General features: G+C 43.9%; 1 protein-coding gene and 1 pseudogene across 3 annotated transcripts; both read left to right on the top strand.

The window, feature by feature from the left end:
• Window positions 1-2,059: 2,059 nt before the first annotated feature.
• Window positions 2,060-7,798, top strand: LOC120709588 (ELF3-like protein 2). Of its 3 annotated transcripts, none has more exons than XR_005689757.1 (5): window positions 2,096-2,628; window positions 4,786-5,723; window positions 6,097-6,148; window positions 6,269-7,298; window positions 7,389-7,798. XR_005689757.1 is itself a non-coding variant. In XM_039995251.1 (4 exons), the coding sequence occupies exons 1-4, from the start codon at window positions 2,416-2,418 to the stop codon at window positions 7,235-7,237; spliced, it is 2,172 nt and encodes a 723-aa protein (XP_039851185.1). In that variant the 5' UTR covers window positions 2,060-2,415; the 3' UTR covers window positions 7,238-7,798. The 3 variants fall into 3 exon arrangements, 1 of the variants encoding a protein (XP_039851185.1); XR_005689758.1 differs by lacking the exon at window positions 2,096-2,628 and adding an exon at window positions 3,699-3,838; XM_039995251.1 differs by having other exon boundaries at window positions 2,060-2,628; window positions 6,269-7,798.
• Window positions 7,799-9,808: 2,010 nt separating this feature from the next.
• Window positions 9,809-21,376, top strand: LOC120709587 (annotated as a pseudogene).
• Window positions 21,377-22,109: the final 733 nt, after the last annotated feature.

Genomic DNA, 22,109 nt, shown 5'->3' with positions numbered 1-22,109 from the left:
CAGGCACGTAGAGAGGGACGATCCTAGTTATTAATTGCACTAGTTTGCATTTTGAACACGTTATTTTTAGTATTTGCTTTAGCGTTTTTATCCATGAATAATGTTTAGAATTACATTCCAACGCAAATACAGAGTATGCCATAAGTCGTTAGCTTGAATGTAGTGCATAGCCTAGTCCTTTCTCAAGCTAACTTTTGCTATGAAATTCACAACGCCATGACTTGCAAAATATCAATTGATATTAAATCTTAGTGGTATAGAAGTGGATAAGTAAAAGGAGAGAAGCGAGCTGCACATTGCGTAACATCAGTCTTGCCGTTGAATGCGGCGAGAAAGAAGTGACAGAGGCGGCGGCGAGCTACACACACTTGCGCCTCAAAGCACGCCACAGTACATCGTACCGTGCTAACATGCCGGCATTGTTCGCCTAAATAGTCGTTTAGCTCATTTAAACACCATTTAAACGCTACACAGTGGCACACCGTTTCTGTTTAATCGGTTGTTTTCACCGTTTAAACGGTCATTTTCCCGTTTAAACATCTGTTTTGTCCGAATAATGGGCTAAACAGTAAGTGACCGACTGTTTACCGTTTAACGTTTAGGATAACACTACATGCCGGGATTTAATTTGCATCGCCCACCGGGTATATACGTCCCATTTGACCTTTAACGAAGTGAGCGATGATGAATGTGAGTAATGTCTACGAATTCAATTGTTAGTGACGCTACAATGACAAATAGCTTGGTGCACTTTACATTCTCAGGTTTCTCCATGGCAACTCCTAAACTCAGACGAAACATGTTGTCGCCAAACAAATAAAAAAAGAAGAAGAAAAACTAGGAAAGTTGACATGGCTGATCAGTAATTCAAAATTTTGTAATATCCCATTTCAGAGTAGTACAAAATTTTAAACTAAATAAGGTTGGAGGTGCACATAATTAAGGATTACCAATTAATTTGCACCCCTACTGATTAGCACGGTAGCATCACTGCCAAAATTAATAATTAAAGAGGTGTTTGGAAGCACTCTGCTCCACCAAATTTGGCTCCACTTCATGAAAAAAAATACCCAAACAACTCAACCAACACCACTCCACTCCACCAAAAATTGGCCCCACTCCATCTTTTATGGGGAGCTCCTCAAGAGATGATCCACCAATTTTGGGAGCTGGTGGAGTTGAGGAAAAATTACCCACCATGCCATCGGTTACACAGAAAAAAAACGCTTCACTCGATCTATTCTCGTGCTGATCGGTCCTCCCCGCGACCTCGCCCATCACGAAACGCCTCACACCTCATACACACCGCGCTGCTGCCCGGAGGTCCAGCTGCCCCTTGAAGGTCCCGCCGCCGCCTCCATGGAAGTCGATCCAGCCGCCCCTGGAGGTCCGGCCGCCCCTGGAGCTGGAGGTCTGCACCGTCGCCTAGATGTCTGGCCTCCCCTGGAGGTCCCGCCGCCGCCGCCGCCCTGGAAGTCCTGATGGAGGACTCAGGGCAGGGCACCAGCGGCCATATGGCCGAGCCAGGCGTCGCAGTCGGGGCCGGGGCTCGCCACCACCTCAGCCCGCCGAGGCTTGCCGCCGCCGACCGGGACTCGCTTCGGCGCTCGGCCTCCTCCGTATCGCCGCTGCTGCGGAGTCCGTGTTGAAGCTGGCCGAGCGGCAACGCCGGTGGTAGCAAGGAGGCCAGGCACGTGCCCTCGGGTGGAGGGAGGAAGAACAGGAAAGTGGAGAGGGAGGTAGAAGATAATTTACAGTTAGGGCTTGCATGGAAATGAGAGGAGTTTAGATGGGCTGAGCTGGGCCGCTGCTTGCAAATTGGGCTGGTGGGGCAGAGGAAACTAGATTTCTGAGATTTGTGGAGTGGAGCACTCCCAAACATGATGCAATGAAAGTGCTCAAGTAGAGTCTGAGGGTGGAGTGAAGCTCCCAAAACCCATGTGCATTGAGTGGAACTGGAAGCACGAGCACTGTGGTGTGTACAGAGCGTAGCGCCCACTCCAGGCTCCAGCTCTTCACATCTCCCTCTCACCGTGGGCCCCACCTCCGCCTCTACGGGTGATTATCCTCTTCCCTTCTTTCTGGCATCCAGAAACTCCATCAGAAGAGGCCCTGCCCCCAAATGAAAACGACCCCGAATCCCACGAGGGCACACACGCTCCCCCCCTCCTCCCCGCTGCTCCCAATCTTCTCCGCTTCCCAGTTTGATTCGCCTTTCAGTTCTCGAAGCCGCCATGGCCGCGGCAGCAGCTGCGCCCGGAGCGCCGCGCTCTCTCGTTGCAGGCCCTGACAGGGAGGAAGCTGCTGCTCTGTCTGACTGAGCTCGCTCGCTGTCTTCTTCGTTTGCTCTGAGCTGGCTGCCTGATTGATCGATTGATTGATACGGGCGCGCTCTGGCTCCTGGCCGCGGGGAGGATGACGAGGGGAGGTGCAGGAGGAGCAGGGGAAGGTGATGCCTCGCTGTTCCCGCGCCTCCGCGTCAGCGACGCCGGCAGGGGCGGCGGCCCGCGGGCGCCGCCCAGGAACAAGATGGCGCTCTACGAGCAGTTCACCGTGCCACCCAGCCGCTTCAGCTCCTCCGCCCGCGCCGCGGGGGGCAGCTTCGTGCCCTCCACGTCGGCCGGCCAGGTCAGCCGCTCGCTTTGCTTTGCTTTGCTCTCAGGATCGAGTTTCCTGGTTCGAGGAATGCAGAGTTGTCTGCCCGTTGTTTGCCGCTGCGTTGAGCTCATGGCAAATCGGGCATGTTGTGTGTAGCTGCGTGTTTGCGTAGGTGCCAGTAACATGGTACGATTAGAAGCTAGAGGCCACACTGACCAATCGAAGGTAACAAGAGCAAATGGAAACAACAGTTACCACAATCTTTCAAATTAATTCCTGGCATGGACCCAAGCTTTTGGATTGAATTAATTCCTGGCATGGACCCAAGCTTTTGGATTGAGGCTTTCACTCATATGAGCTCATTTCCACAATCTCCCCATTCTAGCCATTTGGTGAAATGTGTGTGACCAAACATTTCAGGAAGTTTCTTCACCGAGATGTGCGCTTTGTAGTACATAAATAAACAGTTCCAGAAGTAAATGGGAAAGCTAGTGCTTGAAACAAACTTATCTGCAGGCTCATTTTTTATGTATGCCGTGTTAATATATATTCTTGATTAATGATTATCGAATTTTTTACATGCTTGTACGACAGGAAAATATTCCGGAGTACAAATGTGTGAGAACCACCCACAATGCATCAATTACTTTGCAAATATGGTGGTGGCAAACTAGTTATGATAGACAATCAGAATCAATGGCAAAAATTCCAAGGCATAGATACTCGATAGGTAGATTCGCATAGAGATAAATAAAGGCAAAAAGGAAAGAAAAGAAAACAGTGGTTGCTTGCAGTCTTTGAATAGCGCAGTCATTTACTCATTAAGTACTTAGTTTCCAGTTGTCACCCTTTCAGGATCAGGTTCCCATTTGAGGAATGCAGAATTGGTCTATCCACCCCCTGTCACCGTATTATTTGTCGCTAGCTGATTTCATAGTAATTGGCAAATTGAGCAAGCTGTACATAGTTGCATACTTGAATAAATACCTGTAAGATTGTATGATTTTAGGTGCTATTCCACTGTGGCCATCAGAGGTAACAGAACAAAAGGAAATAGCACTGACCCAAATGCCTTCAGATAATGAGTGATTCTGTTTTGTGTGTAGGAAAATATTTGAGGAGAGGTAGCTCTGCTGCGTCAATTTGACGATTTCCTAATTGGCTAATTCTGCTAGTGTTATTCAAGCGGGTAGTGTCGTTGGTGCATCTTTCTCAGTACTCTTCTCTCTGGGGCTGAAATGTGAGCCTCCCTTTTGTAGTTGTGTTACACTTTAGGTCCAAATTTTACTGCTTGGCAAGTAGTTCCTTGAAATATATAGAATTAGATAATTAATTCGTGATATTAAGCCTATGAACCTTTCTATACACACATTTGCCCTATCTCCAAGACCACAGTGTATATGTTTGCTAGCACACAAGAGGATGATCTGTGTGTCCACAACAAATTCCCTTGCAGCTCCATTTCCCTTGGGCCAGTTGTGCGGACAGATTCTTATGGCTATCCCAAGCTAGCAGATTTGTAGCCAGGCTTTTGGATTGAGTAGGCTCTCACTCACTTGAGCTCAGCTACCGTCTTACCTTTCTAGCCATTTTGTAACTTGCTTGAGACCAAAATTTGTAGAAAGTTCATTTACAGAGATGTGTACTTTGTTGTACATAAGTGGAAAGGTTTGCTGGTCTTATTTGTTATGATATTCAATGTGTGTACTGCAACAATATGCTTGACTGTCCTATTCTCTACAAGTTTGTTGGACTAGAAGAATATTCCAGTGTAAACATGTAACCACCACCTGCAAGACACCAATTACTTTGCAAATATGGAAGTAGAAAACTAGTTATAGACAAGAAGAATCAATGGCAAAAGTTCAAGCTGTAGGTACTGGCTAGTTAGATTCCCATAGACATAAAGGCAAGTAGGAAAAGGGGAAAAAGAAGGAAAGAACCAAGGATTGCTTCCAGTCTTGTATCTCTGTCTTTATTCCCCCCTTTTATTGGGTAGAGCAGTGAACAATAGAAGAATTGAGATTTTGACCATTGGGTATTCCATTACTCACTTCTAATCTAGTTTACCAGTTTGCATGTAGGGATCCTCACTGGATGGGCCTTGGAAACATGGATAGGAACTTAGCATTCCATAACAAATTTTCATCAAATTTTAAAACGTGCTGACACACTTTCTCCTTCCAGGTTTATAGTTATGACTGGCGTCTGTTCCAGCCCTTTGGTGCACCTTCAAATGAACCTGCTCGTTCATCTGAAAAGTTCAAAGGAAACTCTATCAATGGGCAGTCTAATAGCACAAGAAGAGAATCAGGGAGGATGTCCTCACAGACCAAGAACAATGACGCTTGTGCTTCAAAGTCAATTGCTGAGTGCACCTCACAGCATAGAGTGGGCAACGTCACTAAGAATTCTTCTGCGAAGAAACTGGCCAATAATGATCAATTTATGGTTCCTTCCATCTGTTCTCCCATATTTTCTCCATGTTCTACTCAAGGGAAAGCAGGGGTTAAAGACAAATCAAGGCCACTATCTGCTACAAATCCACACAAAAATCCTTCAATGCCCAAATCATATGCAGAGTGTTATAGTGCTGTGAATAGGCACTTGGAGAGAATCGACAAATCTGATATGAGATCAATGAGCTGTCCAAGGGCTAAGGAGAAAGAACCAGTAGAAGGGTCAAAAAATGTGGAAGTTCAAGAAAAGAGTTCTTCTGTTCAGGCATCCAAAGAAAAATTAAAAAAGAAAGATGCTAAAACATGTCAAATGGGGGGTAATGCGAGCCATATAAATAGTTCTGATAATCCACATCTTGGGAATAGCGAGCGTCAGCCTGCAAGAATGAATGGAAGTTCTATTGAAGCAAAGTCTACAACTAAAAATACAGTGCCCTGTAAACCATTTACTGATTTAAATAACTCTAACCAGAATTCTAATTTACTGGAAAGAAGCTTGCGGGAAGCTGGTGCAAAGAGAAAACGAGGACATCATGATGTAGAGCAAAGTGATCATTTATCTGATGACTCGGTGGAATGCATACCTAGTTGGGAGGTCTCTCCGGATGAAATTGTTGGTGCTATTGGTCCAAAGCACTTCTGGAAGGCTAGAAGAGCTATTCAGAAGTAAGTATACTACTTAAGCAATTGTTTTGTATCACATATTTTTAGCATTCATTAGGAAAGATCCATGTTCGTTTTCACTTTAGTTATTTTCATTTTCTTTTAGTTTTCAGCTGATTGTCTTACAGGAAGAATACATGAAGCTCATTGCCCGTCTATGTTGTTTAAATTCAAAATAAATTGTATATAGTACAAATCATCGATGCCTTTAGTTTTCACTCTCTTTTAAAGTAGAAGCACACAATTTCATCCAAAAAAACACTACATGTGTTCTTGTTAGACTGATACATTGAATATCGTTTTTCTTTCTTTCTAAATTGCTGTATAATGTTCTTTTTTTGTTGTTTCACACTTTGTTATTTTCTAAACTCTACAGTCAGCAGAGGGTTTTTGCTGTCCAAGTATTTGAGCTTCATAAGCTGATAAAAGTGAGTCTTCAGAAAATAGATGATGCTTTCGTCCTTTTCGATTCTTAAGTTGGTTAAATAGCGGATGCAATCTTGTGCAGGATGTAATTATAACCTAGCTTGTAATTTACTTCCAAGCAGGTGCAGAAGTTAATTGCAGCATCTCCACATTTGCTTATTGAAGGCGATCCTGTCCTTGGCAGTGCCTTAGTGGGAAAGAAGACCAAACTGCCTAAAGGAAATTTGAAAGTGCAAGCTGTGGCAGTTGCAAACAAGGATGATATCCAGCTAACTCTAGAGCAACCAGAGTTATCAAATAAAAACACCGATGCAAACCCACCATCCCCTTCTCGTGATGATGGGCTTGGAGGCAACTGTCAGGACCATGCTGCAACAGAGGAAACGTTTACACGCAATCCTCCAGCTATGCCTGCTGCTCCTGATAACAAACAGAATAACTGGTGCATGAATCCACCACAGAACCAATGGCTTGTCCCAGTTATGTCTCCCTCTGAAGGTCTTGTCTATAAGCCTTATGCTGGTCCTTGTCCCCCAGTTGGAAGTTTGCTGACTCCATTTTATGCTAACTGTACTCCATTGAGGCCCTCGTCTACACCATATGGCGTTCCTATGCCTCAACAGCCACAGCATATGGCCCCTCCTGGTGCTCCTGCCATGCATATGAACTACTTCCCGCCTTTCAGTATGCCAGTGATGAACCCAGGGGCACCAGCATCTGCAGTCAAGCAAGGGAGACACCCTGCTGCGCCACAGCCTCATGGGCGCATGGAACAGCAGTCACTGATCTCGTGCAACAAATCGCATCCAAGTGGCATTTGGAGATTTCATGCGTCAAGGGACAGCGAGCCGCAAGCCAGCAGCACCAGTAGCCCTTTTGATAGGATTCAAGTTCAAGCTGATGGAAGTGGCTCGGTGTCAGTTTTTCCCACGGCTACAGCTCGGAATGCCCGGCCTCAGCCCTCATCTGGAAACCGGGACCAACAGAACATTGTGATCAGGGTTGTCCCACATAACGCGCAGACTGCTTCGGAGTCAGCAGCACGGATTTTCCAGTCAATACAGAAGGAGAGGCAACAAAACGACTTGTAGCTGGTGAATGGTGACCATATACTGTTATGTCATCTGATCACAGCTTAAATGAAGTTTACAGGTCTTCCCGAGCTCTATATTGTGGTAGCTCTATATTGTGACCAGTGATTGCTGTTGTTGATTTGATGATATGATCTTCTGTTCACTGTAGAGTTGCAATGAAGGGCCTTGCCAAAGTGAAGGCGTGGAAGTTATGAGCCTTTCATGATTGTGCAGGGACTGGAATTGGTATATATAGGATCCTTCCATTGTGTTCAGCTCACCAGCAGTATTTCTGTAACATGCAATAGACAGTGAGTGGTACAGTAGGAACAAGCAGTCAGAAACGCCTGTACGGGGGATAGACTGGTTGGTGTTTACTGTAGTATAGACTGCTGTACAATTCAGTGTTTTATCTATGTTGCACAGTAACTGTGCAAGCCTGTAACCGTAAGGCATTCTGGGCAATGAATCGGATTGCAAGAATTATCATGCTGGGATTCTGGGAACCATCTTTTGCCCTGTTTCTGTTCTGGACATTGCTTGTGGATTAAACAAAAGTTCTGGATTGTTACATATCCATCACTAGTTTTTCCATTCCTACAATATTGACCTTTCCCGTTTGATAGAACGAAGATTTCTTTTTTTCAGATTATGTATCAGGCCTGATGTGGAAGAGAATAATGGAGCAATTCAGCTGAGACACATTTAAATTGAACGCCACACCTTCCAGAGCTCACAGCGTGCACCCCGCGCGATCGCATCACAGCATTTCTTGCTGTCAAATGCAATACGGCTTACGCGCGCCATTCGGTTTCCTCACAACGGGCCGTTCCGGGGCGCCGTTCCACCCGGAACGGAGCAGCCTGTTTCAAAAACAGGAGCATTCTGGCCCAGGATCGAAACCTGGTCTGCCGCAGCCGAACGAGGTTTTAGGAGGTGTTTGAATCCGAGTGCTCATGTTCAAAAGTTCTAAATTGTAGCACTCGTTCCTCTAAATAGGATGTAACACTCATATTTTCAATTTAAGAACCTAAATAAATTTAATTGGTTTTGTTATAGGATTCAATAAGATTTTATTTAATTTATCTTGAATTTAGAGCATTTATCGTGAACTATAAATAAATTACTTAGCTATAAAAAAATATAAGGAAAATAGGTTCTGACCCCCACCCCGGGCGAGCGGGCTCGCCGGCACCTTCCACCACCGGACCCGTCGCCGCCGCCGCCCCTCCCCTTGCCGGGCCCTCTGCCCACCCGTCGCCGCCGCGCCTCCCCTCCACGACTGCCGCTGCGCCTCCCCTCCCGACTGCCGCCGCGCCTCCAGCACGAAGGAGGAGAGGACACCGACTGCCGCCGCGGCCACCAAGAGGGGAGGCGGGGCGGCACCCTCCTCGTCCTCGTCTGCCACGGCCGCGGCTGCAGACAAGGCGGTGAACGGCGTTGCGCCTCTCAAGCTCTCCGACCACACTGGCATTGGGGTCGTCGCGTCCCACCCTCCCCCCGGCGGCGACACTGCAAGTTCATGCTCAGATCTGTTCAATATGCCACCATTCTTCATCCATACCCAGATCTGCCATTTTTTGTTTTTAAAGTTGATTGTATTGATCAATGCATGCTTGTGCAAATCCCATGCAGTAGTTCCTGTTTGTAATCAACTTGCACGGCAGTGCGTGAGTTTTATTTGATCTTTTCTATAATCTGTAGCAAATTCGCAGAATTGCTTCCAGTTTGGTTTGTGGGTTCAATCATACCTGTAGCACTTGTCCCAATTCATTTCTTTTGCATATTGCCAAACGATTTAAGGAACTACTTCTGCTCCACCGGAGGAGCTACTCCTTCACACTGCTAGAAAATCTAACATTTGTATCGGTCAGCAACCCCCCATTTAGTACCGGGCGGCTGACTGGTACCGCTTGGTCGGTACTAAATGGCATGTCATTTAGTACCGGTCAAAACACCCGGTACTAAAATGACCGTTTAGTACCGGTCCGTGTTACCGACCGGTACTAAACAATTTTGCACCCAAAAATTAAAGAAAAAAAAGGGATGAGCAGCTAGGAGGCCCCGCACAATATGCACGTACGCGGTCCGTGGGAATCGAACTCACGACCTCCAGCCTCGCGCGAGCCTTCCTTGCCATCCCACCTATGCATCACTTGTGATTGAATAAGAGATGCATTCCTTTTGAAGTAACCCCTAGAGGACCATTTAGTACCGGGCCAATCCACCGGCCGGTACTAAATGTCGCATTTACCGGCCGGTACTAAATGGACGCGCCATTTTAGTACTGGCCGGTAACACCGACCGGTACTAAAATGCGACATTTAGTACCGGACGGTAGCTTGGCCCGGTACTAAATTGGCTCTGGCTCTGAGGGCTTTCAAATTGGGACCCGGTATTAAAAGGGCATCGGGGCAAGTTTAGTACCGGCCCAAAGTATGACCGGTACAAACAGCCAGGGACGAATGAGACTTTTTCTGATAGTGTTCAGAGGATTACGAGCAGGAGGTCTACCAAAGGAGCCCTGACTTCAGCTTATGAAATATTAATATTTGACCTTAAATGTTGGCCTCTGATTATTAATAAATAGTAGCACAGTCTGGATTAGCCAGTTTATTCATCAGTTCTCACATTTACTTCTTGTATTTTGCTTGACAGATGCAGGAAGTTTTTGATCCACCAGAAATGGAAAGGAAACAGAAACGGAATTTGATACTTGTACTTCCATGAGGAAGGACGTGGTTTTCGAGCAAGATCCAGGTTCATACCGATTATGTATGTGTCCTGGTCCTTTCCAAAGAAAACCAAATTCTAAATGAGCAAGGTTACGTTGGGCCCGTGTTTATTTTCCAGCCAATTCTGGTTGATTCTGTAGGGGGCAATATGAAGTTTGAAGAAGATGACCACTTGCTATCTCAGGCAAAAAGGGATTTGTCACGTGTGGTACATGCTTTCTCTTGATAACATTCGCCCTTTTCCTTTCTTTTACTTACAGTACTACACCCGTATGATATCTTGTTCAACTACATAATGAACAGATAACCAATTAGAGATTTAAGTGTCAAATAATTCAGTAATAAGACTGAATAAAATATATACCTAATTAGTTCTGAAATGGGTTTGGACATTTCAACTTGTACGCACGAGCTCAAAAGATTATTTTGTCTTATGAAAACATAAACAACTACATTAGCATGTGAAAGTGAAACGCATATGTTCGCTTGTTCAATATGTTGCCTTAATAATTGCATTATCTATGTCATATTGAAAGCGATCGGGTGCTCTAACCTAAGAGGAGGATGGGGTGAATTAAGTACTCTTAAAATCTTAACATATGGCTCCAACTAGTTTGTACAAAATTTAAAATAAAACAAGCTATCTAGAAGTACAACTACGGTTCACCTTAGTGTAAAAACTCTCATCCCAAAAGAGTTTAGCAACCTATAGCCAATCCTATCAAGATACTACTCTATGAAAGTAAATGCTCATAAGTTGCAATATGAAATGCGGAAGCTTAAAGGGAGGGATAAGGGGAAACAAACTCTCAACACGAAGATTTATCCCGTGGTTCGGATTGCCACAAAGGCGCCCCCTACATCCACATTGTTGAAGAACTCACAAAGAGTATCATTTCCCGGCAAGCAAGTCTCTTCCGTGAACACAATCACGGTTACCTTGATTCCGATATCCACTAAGGGAGATTGACCACGAAGGAGGGGTCTCCGTCACCCGCACAATATTGTCGACGCCGCTCCACACCAAGCCGGAGGGTCGTAGACTTGCCGGCGAGCCACCAATTGCTCCAAGGTGCCGGCGCACCGTAATACAAGTGTGGTTCACTCTAGAACCAGCCACAAGGATCTCAACCTTGCTTGTTCACTCACTCAAGAGCTAATCTAGCACTAACACTCACAAAGCTTGTGCTAAAGACTAAGGATTTGATCTTTATGCTCTTGGATGGCTTGGAGGTGTTCTTGGGTGTGGGTATGACTTCCAGCAACTCCAGCAAACTCAAAATGACCGGGGTGAGGCGTATATATATGCCACCAAGCCTTGTAGCCGTTGCTCCAACGGTAAACAGAAAACAGCATACCATCGGATGAACCGATGCCTCTGCATGGGGTGACGTCGGTTCATCCGGTCATTATCAGACCTGAAGTAGCCGTTGAGCTTCTGACGCACTATCTGTAGCACCATCGGTTTAACCGATAACTGGGTGTCGGTTAAACCGGTCACTCACAGCACTCAACTAGCCGTTTGACCTCTTTCTCTCCTGCTGACGTCATTACACCGGTGCTATGCTCCGATGCAGCACCGGTTCAACCGGTGCTGAAGGCGTGGCTCCTGTGCGCTTGACATCGTCTCTGGAACATAGTACATTGAATGCACCGATGCCTCTCTTGACACCGTCGGTTCATCCGGTGCTTTTCTTTCTTCACTTGATCTCCAGAGGCGCACAGGCTTGTGCCAAAGTCAGGGCATCGGATCTTCCGACAACCATCGGATGCACCGATGCTAAGGCATCGGTTCTTCCGGTGCTACTGATTTCTGCAGAACTCGTCCAATTCAGTGTTTCTTTGAGTTCTTTCTTCGTGTTTTGCTTTGCATGGCCTTTTTACTTTATCCCTGGGATCTAGAAATGTTCATTTAACAAAAGATGCCATGTTCGTTACAATCTCCCCTTTTTAGTGATTGATGACAACACAATCAAAGCAAACATAAAATTTACAAAAATTGATAAATTGAACCACTTACACTCGCTTGGATGTTTACAACCATCCAATAATGGCTTGGCCTCCCCCTAAAACCATGATCCCCCTTGGTTTCTCCCCCTATTTGCTACTCCTCTTCTCATATGTTGACTTGATCCACTCGGTATTTCTTCCCTTTTGTTGGGAACATGCCTTGCTTTGATCCACATCTCTCCCCCTTTGGAATCAAATCACCTAAAAGGTCTTGCACCTAAAATGTCTTGCAAAACAATATAACTCAAGAGAAGATTAGTAGCCTAGGGAGTTAGTTTCATGACGGTGAATGATATCAATGAAGATACCAATTGAAAATTTCACTACGGTGAATCACAAAATCACGAAACTAGCATGACATGAGCTAAGCTTTTCAAAAATATATGCACAAAATGATAATGTGAAAATCAAGTGCACAACTAGATGTTATAACTAGAAAGCTTAGGCCATATCATGCACGGAGGTAGCTCTAAAATAATAAGAAAATGACAATGATACCAATTGAATGAGTTTAGAACCTTGCATACCTCCGGGGGTACTTTGTTTACCTTGCATGTACCAAATAAGAGTGACTTGCAATTGAAGTCTTTAGAAGATGAGTACTTGGTACACCAAGGTTAAGCAAATGTATGAGCACATAGCCTATGAACTTAGATATGAGCATTTAAGTTCAATAGAGCATGGCTCAATATGCATGAAAGCACAATTTATATAATCACTTTTATAGAGTTGTTTCTTCACATTGATCGTGAATAACATTCTCTTAGAGTGTTAACTCCACGTGAGACTACAAAAGATAAACTTGCAAACATGTTAGTCTCAAAATCACAAGCCATAGAGTGAACTCCCCCTAAATGTGTGCATTTTAGTGTTTAAATCACCAAGCAAATGTATGCACATTGATTTTGACACAAATTGAGAAGTTTACCCTATAGCTTGTGTTCATGGTACACATATGAAATACATACCTCATGAAGTCCATGTACCATGAAGGGTAATCTTGTGTAGCTTTCTACACACTTATCAAACCATATAGGTTGCTCATGGGTTAGAATCATGACACAAGCAACCCACCATATATAACACTAGGAGATGCAATGTATGCAAACAACCTAGCAAAATCAATGGAGCTACATGATGCTTGAATTGAAATCTAGCTACCATTATCTTATGGGGGACGGGCAACAAATGTCCAAATTGTGAGCTTAGCTTGTTTTGGCTTGAACCTTTACTTCAACTTGTAAGTTAAGCCTCCAAATCCCCCGAAAGCCGTTCTTGGCTTTAAATCTCCTTTGGAACCCACACCATTTGAGGCCCTTTCAAGTTGGTGATTATATCCTTGGGCACCCAAATGGAGCGGTTCCAACTTCTTTCCTTCTTCCCAACCTTGTGAGCAACCACATTGCCATTGGTCTTCTTTTTGATCACATAGGAGGTGCTATTGCTTTTGTTCCTCCTTTTGGGCTTAGTGTAGATGAGAGAACTCTTAATTGTGATCTTCTTCTTGTTCTTCTCATCCGAAAGCTTCTTCTTTGATTGAGGGCACTTGTTGGACTTGTGGCCTTCTTTGTGACACTTTGAGCAAGTCACGGTGGACCCCTTCTCAAGCTTCTTCACCATGTCTTCACGGTTATCTTGAGAAGGTTGGACATTGCTCTTTATGCCTTTGCCCTTCAATCTATACAAGTCCTTCATAAGGCTTTCCACTTTTTCCTTGACCTCATCATTCTCCTTGGCAATGAGATCATCACATAATTCTACAATAACATTCTCATTGCATTTCTCATTGCAAGGGTTAGAGCAAGATTCATTAATTAAATCAAAGTAAGAAGTTGAAACATCTACCCTAGAAATAGGAATTGCACAAGGGTTAGTTTGTTTCATTTTCAAAGAGTCATTAGTATCATTAATGCTCTCAAATTTTAATTTGAGATCTTCATGCTCCTTGCTAAACAATTTGAATTTGCACATCAAATCTTCAAAATTTGTAGCAAGAGAAACATTTAGATCATTGAGAGCATTAAGATTTTTAATTTCTTTTGATTACTTTTTAATGACTTTTTGGTGCTCATGAACAAGGTCAAGAAATTCATCAATTGAAGGAGAGTTGGAGTCATCATCACTTACATCGCTATCTATATCTTTGGCCATAAAGCAAGTGTTGGATGATGATCTCATGCGGGTGGTGAATTGTTTGTTTTATTCATCACTTGAATTCGTGCTTGATTCTTCACCACCGCTTACCCATTCACCAAATATAGCAAATGATTCATGCTTGAGCTTCTTTTCCTTGTTCTTCTTGAACTTCTTCTCAACCTTCATGAGTTGATGGTGAGGCCCATCTTTGAGGAAGACCATATACCCCATTGAGTTGATTTCCTTCAAGCATTTGTTCATCTTCTTTACTTGCTTGTAGAGGTTGGGGTGCATTGTCTCTTTATCATCACTTGAGGAGCTTCTTGCATCATCTTCTTCCTCATCACTTGAGCTATCTTTGATGGCCATCTTCTTCAATTTCTTGAGTTGCTTGCATGCAAGTGTACTATATGTTGGTGAAGAAGATGACGCTTTTGCCTTGATGTCATTGCGTAGCTCATGGGTGATCACCTTGTTGAGGACTTGATTTGGTGTCATTGTGTCGAGCTCTTTCTCATATAGAATTGTGGTCACCAAATCATAGTCCGGCCTTCGGAGTGAGTGAAAGATCTTGCGAATGAGTTCCAAATCTTCAATTTGCTTCACACCTAAGGAATTAATTTCATTCACAAGAGTATTCAATCGTGAGTACATGGATTCGGTATTCTCATCATCAAGTTGCTTAAAGCTATTAAGCTTATCAATGAGAACATGATATCTTCCATTGGCAACATCCTCCGTGCCCTCATGATTCTCAATGATAGTCTTCCATAGCTCTTTAGCATTTTCGTAAGAATAAACACGATTGAAAACATTGTCACCAAGAGAAGACAAAATTATGCATTTAGCGGTGACATCATGTTGCTTCTCTTGTTGACCATTATTTTTTATACCTTCACTCACAACTCTCCAAACGTTTAGTTCCGTCACTTGGAGATGGGCTTGCATCAAAACCTTCCATCGTTGGAAGCCCGTGCCGTCGAACCGTGGAGCGGGTCTAAAAGGATCCATCCTTTCCCCCTAAGAGCTAACTCACTAGGCGGTGAAGCCTACCGATCTAATGAGCCAGTAAACAAAAATTTGCCAATGGAATTGGCTTTTTTGTGAGAGAAGTGAGTCCCGGCTCTGATACCAATTGAAAGCGATCGGGTGCTCTAGCCTAAGAGGGAGAGGGAGTGAATTAGTCACTCTTAAAACCTTAACCTATGGCTCCAACTAGTTTGCACAAAACTTAAACTAAAATAAGCTATCTAGATGTGCAACTACGATTCACCTTTGTGTAAAAACCCTCATCCCAAAAGAGTTTAGCAACCTATAGCCAATCCTATCAAGATACTACTCTATGAAAGTATAGGCTCACAAGTTGCAATATGAAATGTGGAAGCTTAAAGGGAGGGATGAGAGGAAGCAAACTCTCGACATGAAGATTTATTCCGTGGTTCGGATTGCCACAAAGGCGCCTCTACATCCACGTTGTTGAAGCACTCACAAAGAGTATTGCTTCCCGGCAATCAAGTCTCTTCCGTGAACACAATCACGGCCACCTTAATCCCGATATCCACTAAGGGAGATTACCCACGAAGGAGGGGTATCCGTCCCCTGCACAATGTTGTCGATGCCGCTCCACACCAAGCCGGATGCTCGTAGACTTGCCGGCGAGCCACCAATTGCACCAAGGGGCCGACGCACCGTAATACAAGTGTGGTTCACTCTAGAACCAGCCACAAGGATCTCAACCTTGCTTGTTCACTCACTCAAGAGCTAATCTAGCACTAACACTCACAAAGCTTGTGCTAAAGACTAAGGATTTGATCTTTATGCTCTTGGATGGCTTGGAGGTGTTCTTGGGTGTGGGTATGACTTCCAGCAACTCCAGCAAACTCAAAATGACCGGGGTGAGGCGTATATATATGCCACCAAGCCTTGTAGCCGTTGCTCCAACGGTAAGCAGAAAACAGCATACCATCGGATGAACCGATGTCTCTGCATGGGGTGACGTCGGTTCATCCGGTCACTATCAGACCTGAAGTAGCCGTTGAGCTTCTGACGCACTGTCTGCAGCACCATCGGTTTAACCGATGACTGGGTGTCGGTTAAACCGGTCACTCACAGCACTCAACTAGCCGTTGGACCTCTTTCTCTCCTGCTGATGTCATTACACCGGTGCTATGCTCCGATGCACTACCGTTCAACCGGTGCTGAAGGCGTGGCTCCTGTGCGCTTGACATCGTCTCTGGAACATAGTACATTGAATGCACCGATGCCTCTCTTGACACCGTCGGTTCATCCGGTGCTTCGCTTCTTTCTTCACTTGATCTCCAGAGGCGCACAGACTTGTGCCAAAGCCAGGGTATCGAATCTTCCGACAACCATCGGATGCACCGATACTAAGGCATCGGTTCTTCCGGTGCTACTGATTTCTGCAGAACTCGTCCAATTCAGTGTTTCTTTGAGTTCTTTCTTCGTGTTTTGCTTTGCATGGCCTTTTTACTTTATCCCTAGGATCTAGAAATGTTCACTTAACAAAATCATTAGTCCCATTAATTACGTTGTCATACGATCACCAAAATCACTCGAAATGGCATAAAAGATGCCATGTTCGTTACACATATGTCCAGACTACTTGGACGTACCTGTAGTTTAGTTAGATCAGTGAATGAAATTGTTACTTGGGCACTGTGTGTCAAGACATGTACGTTTTTAATTCGATTATGCAATTGGGCCCATATTAAACTCACTTTTACTCTACTTGAACAATTCCCCTTGCAGGATTATCAAACACAGCCTTCGGAGTCCAACTATGTTAGTGACCTTAGATCACATGCATATTCTGAGGATCGTTTGCCACTGGTAAGAGAATGTCATAGGCAGAAGTCACACCTTCCTACTTCAAGCTGTTCTTGGGAAAACTCTTCTGCATTAGAAGCAGCGGCACCACCACCAAGTAGCCCAGACGCATTAAGGCATGCATTCGGGAAAGAGCTTTTATGAACACGGGGTCAGATGCCCACGCAGCGATCCAACCGTTCGTCTGTGGTGTGCGTGGAGATGCGCGCGCGATGAAGTTTTCATTAACACTAACCTTTCAAATATATTACCGCAAACGACATTGGGTGACCGGCGCGGCAGTGGGACTTCATTGTGCTTTTTCACCCACTACGGCTAGTGGCGGCACAGGATGGCATGCATGTGCATGCCCATCCACTTTGCGCTGGTAGTGGAATAATTCAAAAATGAATTTACGGATATTCCACAAGCACATTGGACATATATGGAGTTTATTTTCAAACAAGGTACACATCTTGTTCTATTGACCAAAAATGAAGGTTGGTGTCATTACAAATATGGACATTCCGCGTTTCTTATAGATGTTGAGTCACCATGGCAGCGCAAATCAACCAAGAGAAGCTGCATGAAGAGAACAAATATTCAATTTTCGACCAAAGGCATGAGAGAACAAATATTCATAACAAAATGTTTATTGCTCAAAACATACATGTATCAAGGTTTACTGCCCAAGTGCAAACTCATAACAAAATGTGAAATGCGCCAATACATGATGGCAAATTACAGGCCCGTACTGAACACTTTTCGTTTACCCCAGTTTTCCTGCTCCCAAGGATGCCATGAAGGAGAACAGCTGTTGGTAGATCAGGTATTGATTTGTCGATAAATGAATTCCACTGTACCTTGCCTCCTCATGTTGCGAATGGTCCGCACTTCCCACAAACCAAATACGAGCATTAGTATAGTTCGGCCACGTTTAATTTGGTGCTCGTATAGTTTGGCAACAACGGCGCATAGTGCCACTGCCGACTGGTGGCCACTACAGCCCACTACAAACTGGAAAGCGACTGCAATGCACACCCTACGACGCACTGGTCAAGTAGGTATTATTGCCCTCCTATAGCCAGTACGTGGGTGTAAGCTCCATGGTCGTTAATTTGTGCAGGCTAAACCATATCCACGCGTCGTCCCGCAAAGCCGTGCGCACATGACCCCGTGTCCACGCAATACTTGACGTTCGGCAAAATGAAAACCAAAACCAACACCCTCAGTGCAAGGCCACATTATCGTGCTTCATATCCTGCCACTGCTCCTTACATGACAAAGCATCCAGGAGAAGTTGAACTCGATTATGGTTTAGATCATTCTGATCATTGTTGCAGAAGATCAGACCGATTTACTGACTTGTCAAGCCGCAGTGGTCAATCTGCAGAACATTGCAGTGAGGTATATCCGTTGATCATTCTGACTGTACTAAATGGTGATTTATGTCTGTATTTTCTTAATCCGATGCATGTATAACAGTTAACGTTTTTCTATATGGAAATATTTCATCGTGACAAGTTCTTATTGAAACAGCTGGGCGATTATGCCAGAGCCCCCCGCTATGTAGATGGGATCAATCCTATTTCACGTCAATGGTGCTTTGATGATGGAGGCCCTTCGGTACTAAGAGGGCTGCAGTATGGCAATGAGATCCCTTCTTTGTCTAGTAAGAAGCATAATGGTCTACCTTCACGCTCAAGCCAATGGCACTATGATGCTCAAACCCCATTGTTCTCAAGAAGACAGGAGTATGGTGATGAGATCCCGTCACTGTCTCCAAATTGGCGTTACCGATATAAGATTCCTCTGCACTCTGGTCATTGGTGCCATGATGCTGAGGCACCTGCACCATCAAGGTACCGGCAAGGTGCTTCTCATTGGAATGGTCACTCAAGACAAAATTTTGCCAGGATTAATACCAATGAGCAATCCAAAGTTACCACAAGCAAACATGCTTTTATGAAACATAGGATGGTCAACAGAGTTGTAAACAGTAGTATCCACCACAGTAGGTGCAGAAATCCTGAGGATATAAAAGACCAAGTTCGTGGGCCAAGACCAAGTAAATTGAATAATACTTCAGCTTCATTCAGTGTGGAAGATATCTCAAGTCCATTTGTCTGTAGGGATCAAATTAATAGATCTGACTTTTCAGTTCAGTATAAACAGACAAGTTGTTCATGATAAAATCATATAGGAAGACGATATTCATAAAGGTATCAAATACAACGTTTGGGTAAGTACAGCAAACGGGAACGATAAACTTGATGCTGCTTACCATGAAGCTCAAATTTTAATGAAAGAGAATGGGGAGAATTGTCCTGTGTTCCTATTCTTCTCGGTCAGTATGAATCAAATGTTTACTTCTAATTACTCCCTCCGTTCTTAAATATATGACATTTAGGACAAGCAAATTAGTTCATTTTTGAACTAAATAGGTTGTCCTAAGCGACATATATTTAAAAACGGAGGTAGTATTTATCTTCCTACCTGTTCAAAACAGCATGAGTGAATGAGTTTATTGTTTATACTATCCTACCTTGTATTTTTTTGGGAGGTCAGTGGTCATAATATCTGATAAAAGCAATATTTGAGTGAGATTGTTAAGTGAGACATTACTGCTTTTCTAAGAGGGATTCAAGCGGTTTTGTCTTGAGCTACAAAGTTTTAGTTGAATGGTTGTAAATGACTATAGTGATTGACAACCTTGGATCCAGCTCCAATGGACAAACTGCTGCAGGGTTTTTTTTTCTTCTTCTTTTGAATCTGCACCTTACTAGAGGCTTCTTTAAATAAACATTGTTTCAGCCTCTTTGTTTTAGGATTTATTTTTGCATAAGCATATAACTCAAAAGGTTGTAATGAACATCTCATCATGCACACTAATTCGGTCAAGACATGCATGTATGTAGTTATGCTCGATTCTTTATTACCTATGTAATTTTAGGACTAATTTCCTCAAAAATGTTTTGAGAACTAATTAAAGGAAATGTGATTGTAGTTGGCCATTTGCTACTTCCTAGCATAAAAAAATTGATGCATGCTATATTTTGATGATTTTTCTTGTGATTTCTGCTTTTTACTTGCTTGGTTTCTGAATTAACTAGTTCATTATTTCAAATGTGTAGTTGATTTCCTTTGAGGATCGTTTTAACCTGATTCTGGCCCTGGCCCAGACAGCCTGCCATTAGAATAAGTGATGATCCTTTTAATTAAAAATACACCTATTTAATCCAATGGATGTTATTTTCAAAGAAACTTGAATTTCAATAGGCATGTTCCTCATTATTTCTTTTTCGGGTTAACACCAGCGGACAGTTTGTAGGGTTGGCTGAAATGTTAGGCCCTGTTGATTTCAAGAAGACCATGTATTTCTGGAAAGAAGATAAATGGAATGGCTTTTTCCCTATAATATATGGCATATTATAAAGGACATTCCAAATCGTCTGTTCAGACATATAATTCTTGAACACAATGATAACAGACCAGTTATTTTTATTAGGGACACTCAGGAGGTACCATCCCAAATCTGCTCTAAGAAAAGAATGGGTTACAAAGGAAATTATTTACTTTTATTGACTCATCGTTGTAGGACATAGAAGCTAAGAACATCTGTTTTATTAAAGCTAACAGGTTCAAAATAAATTCGTCTTAAGACCTCAAAATAGACATCAAAAGTTCTCATCGTACGATTTGTTATAGAACAATTTTGAATCATTCTATCCCTTATCATATTTTTCTTGTTATGCAGATTGGGTTGGCACAAGGTGTGCAAAAGTTGAAAATTTCAAGGACACCTTCAGGGAACATCAATTCTGGATGATTTTAATTTTTATGAAGAAAAAGATAATGCACGCCGTGCCCAAAAGGGTGAAAACCCAGAGTCAACACATCAAGCTAGATTTTCTGAAGACTTGGAGCCGATGGTATGTACATTTCTGTTTAGAGCTATGAACTGCAGCTTGGTAATATTTTCAAGAACAGGGACATGCCTTTTATTATATCCGAGTGCCTTTGTTATATGACATTCCATGTAGACGCTGGTAATCTACCCAAAATAAAGAAATTGAGCCTGCAGGTTCAACTCAGCTTGGAATCATAATTACTTAATTAGAGTTGACTGGTGCCAGGAATCTGATTTCTGCTGTGTTTGCATGCCATCTGTGTGTGCCAGCTGCTGTAATATATATATATATATATATATATATATATATATATATATATATATATATATATATATATATATATATATATATATATATATATATTGCTACATGTTAGTTTCTGATATACTTGTTTGTATCTGTAGGGAAATTTGGAGGCACGCATGGACAGCTGGAGTTTGTACGAGAATTGGGACTAATGCACAGATCACTGTACAACTGAAATAAAGAGCACTATTTATGAGTCAGTAAAGTAGCTGAAGGCACTGACGCTCCTTTGGAGAACAATGAGTGTTCTTGCGTAGTTTTATCCTTTCGAGGCATGATCAATATGTTCAATTTTCTAGGCGATTATATACACCTATATTTGTCTCATGTTGCAATTGGTCAGTTAGATTTTCTGCCCACATCTTCGTAAAGGCGTGACTTAAATAGACTCCTCCACATACTAAGGGCAGGTACAACGGAGAGCCGACGCCGTCGACTCACCTCAAACGCAGCAAAATACGTCTTCCTTCGAGCGATTAAATGCGGAGAGAGAGCGGAGCCGGCGCTTGGTTCATCTACGGCGCGAGCCCGTTCTCCCACGCAAAGCGACGACTCAGCGCTCGCGTTGTACGAGTTCCTCCCGTCGTCGCCGGCGATGCGGATCCGATGCGCCCCTTTGCCGCACGGGATTTTGCCGCGCGCCATGGCTGCCGATTCAAGCAAGTCTTGCAGTGACGGATAGAGAGGAGCGGAAGCCGGCGGCAGCGACTAGCGGTGGCGGAGAGCGCGAAGTTCGCCGCTGCGGGAGCAGGATAGGGTGCGCTCGGCGGAGGCGCGCAACAAAAGCTCGGATTTTGATCCGGCGCAGGGTAGACCTGCTGTGGCTGAGGACGCGCGCCGCCGTAGCTGACGTGCCGCAGCGCCGCGCCAGCGCCGGTGCCAACTCCTCCTCCTCTGGGACTGGGAGCCACCAGGTCGGCCACCAGCGCCTGCGCTTGCCGTGCCGATGAGCTTGGTGCCAAGAAG

This window comes from Panicum virgatum, chromosome 5K (genome assembly GCF_016808335.1).
Source record: "Panicum virgatum strain AP13 chromosome 5K, P.virgatum_v5, whole genome shotgun sequence".
Taxonomy (NCBI): domain Eukaryota; kingdom Viridiplantae; phylum Streptophyta; class Magnoliopsida; order Poales; family Poaceae; genus Panicum; species Panicum virgatum.
Note: the sequence above shows the minus strand (reverse complement) of the source record. Positions and strands in the feature narration are given on the sequence as shown.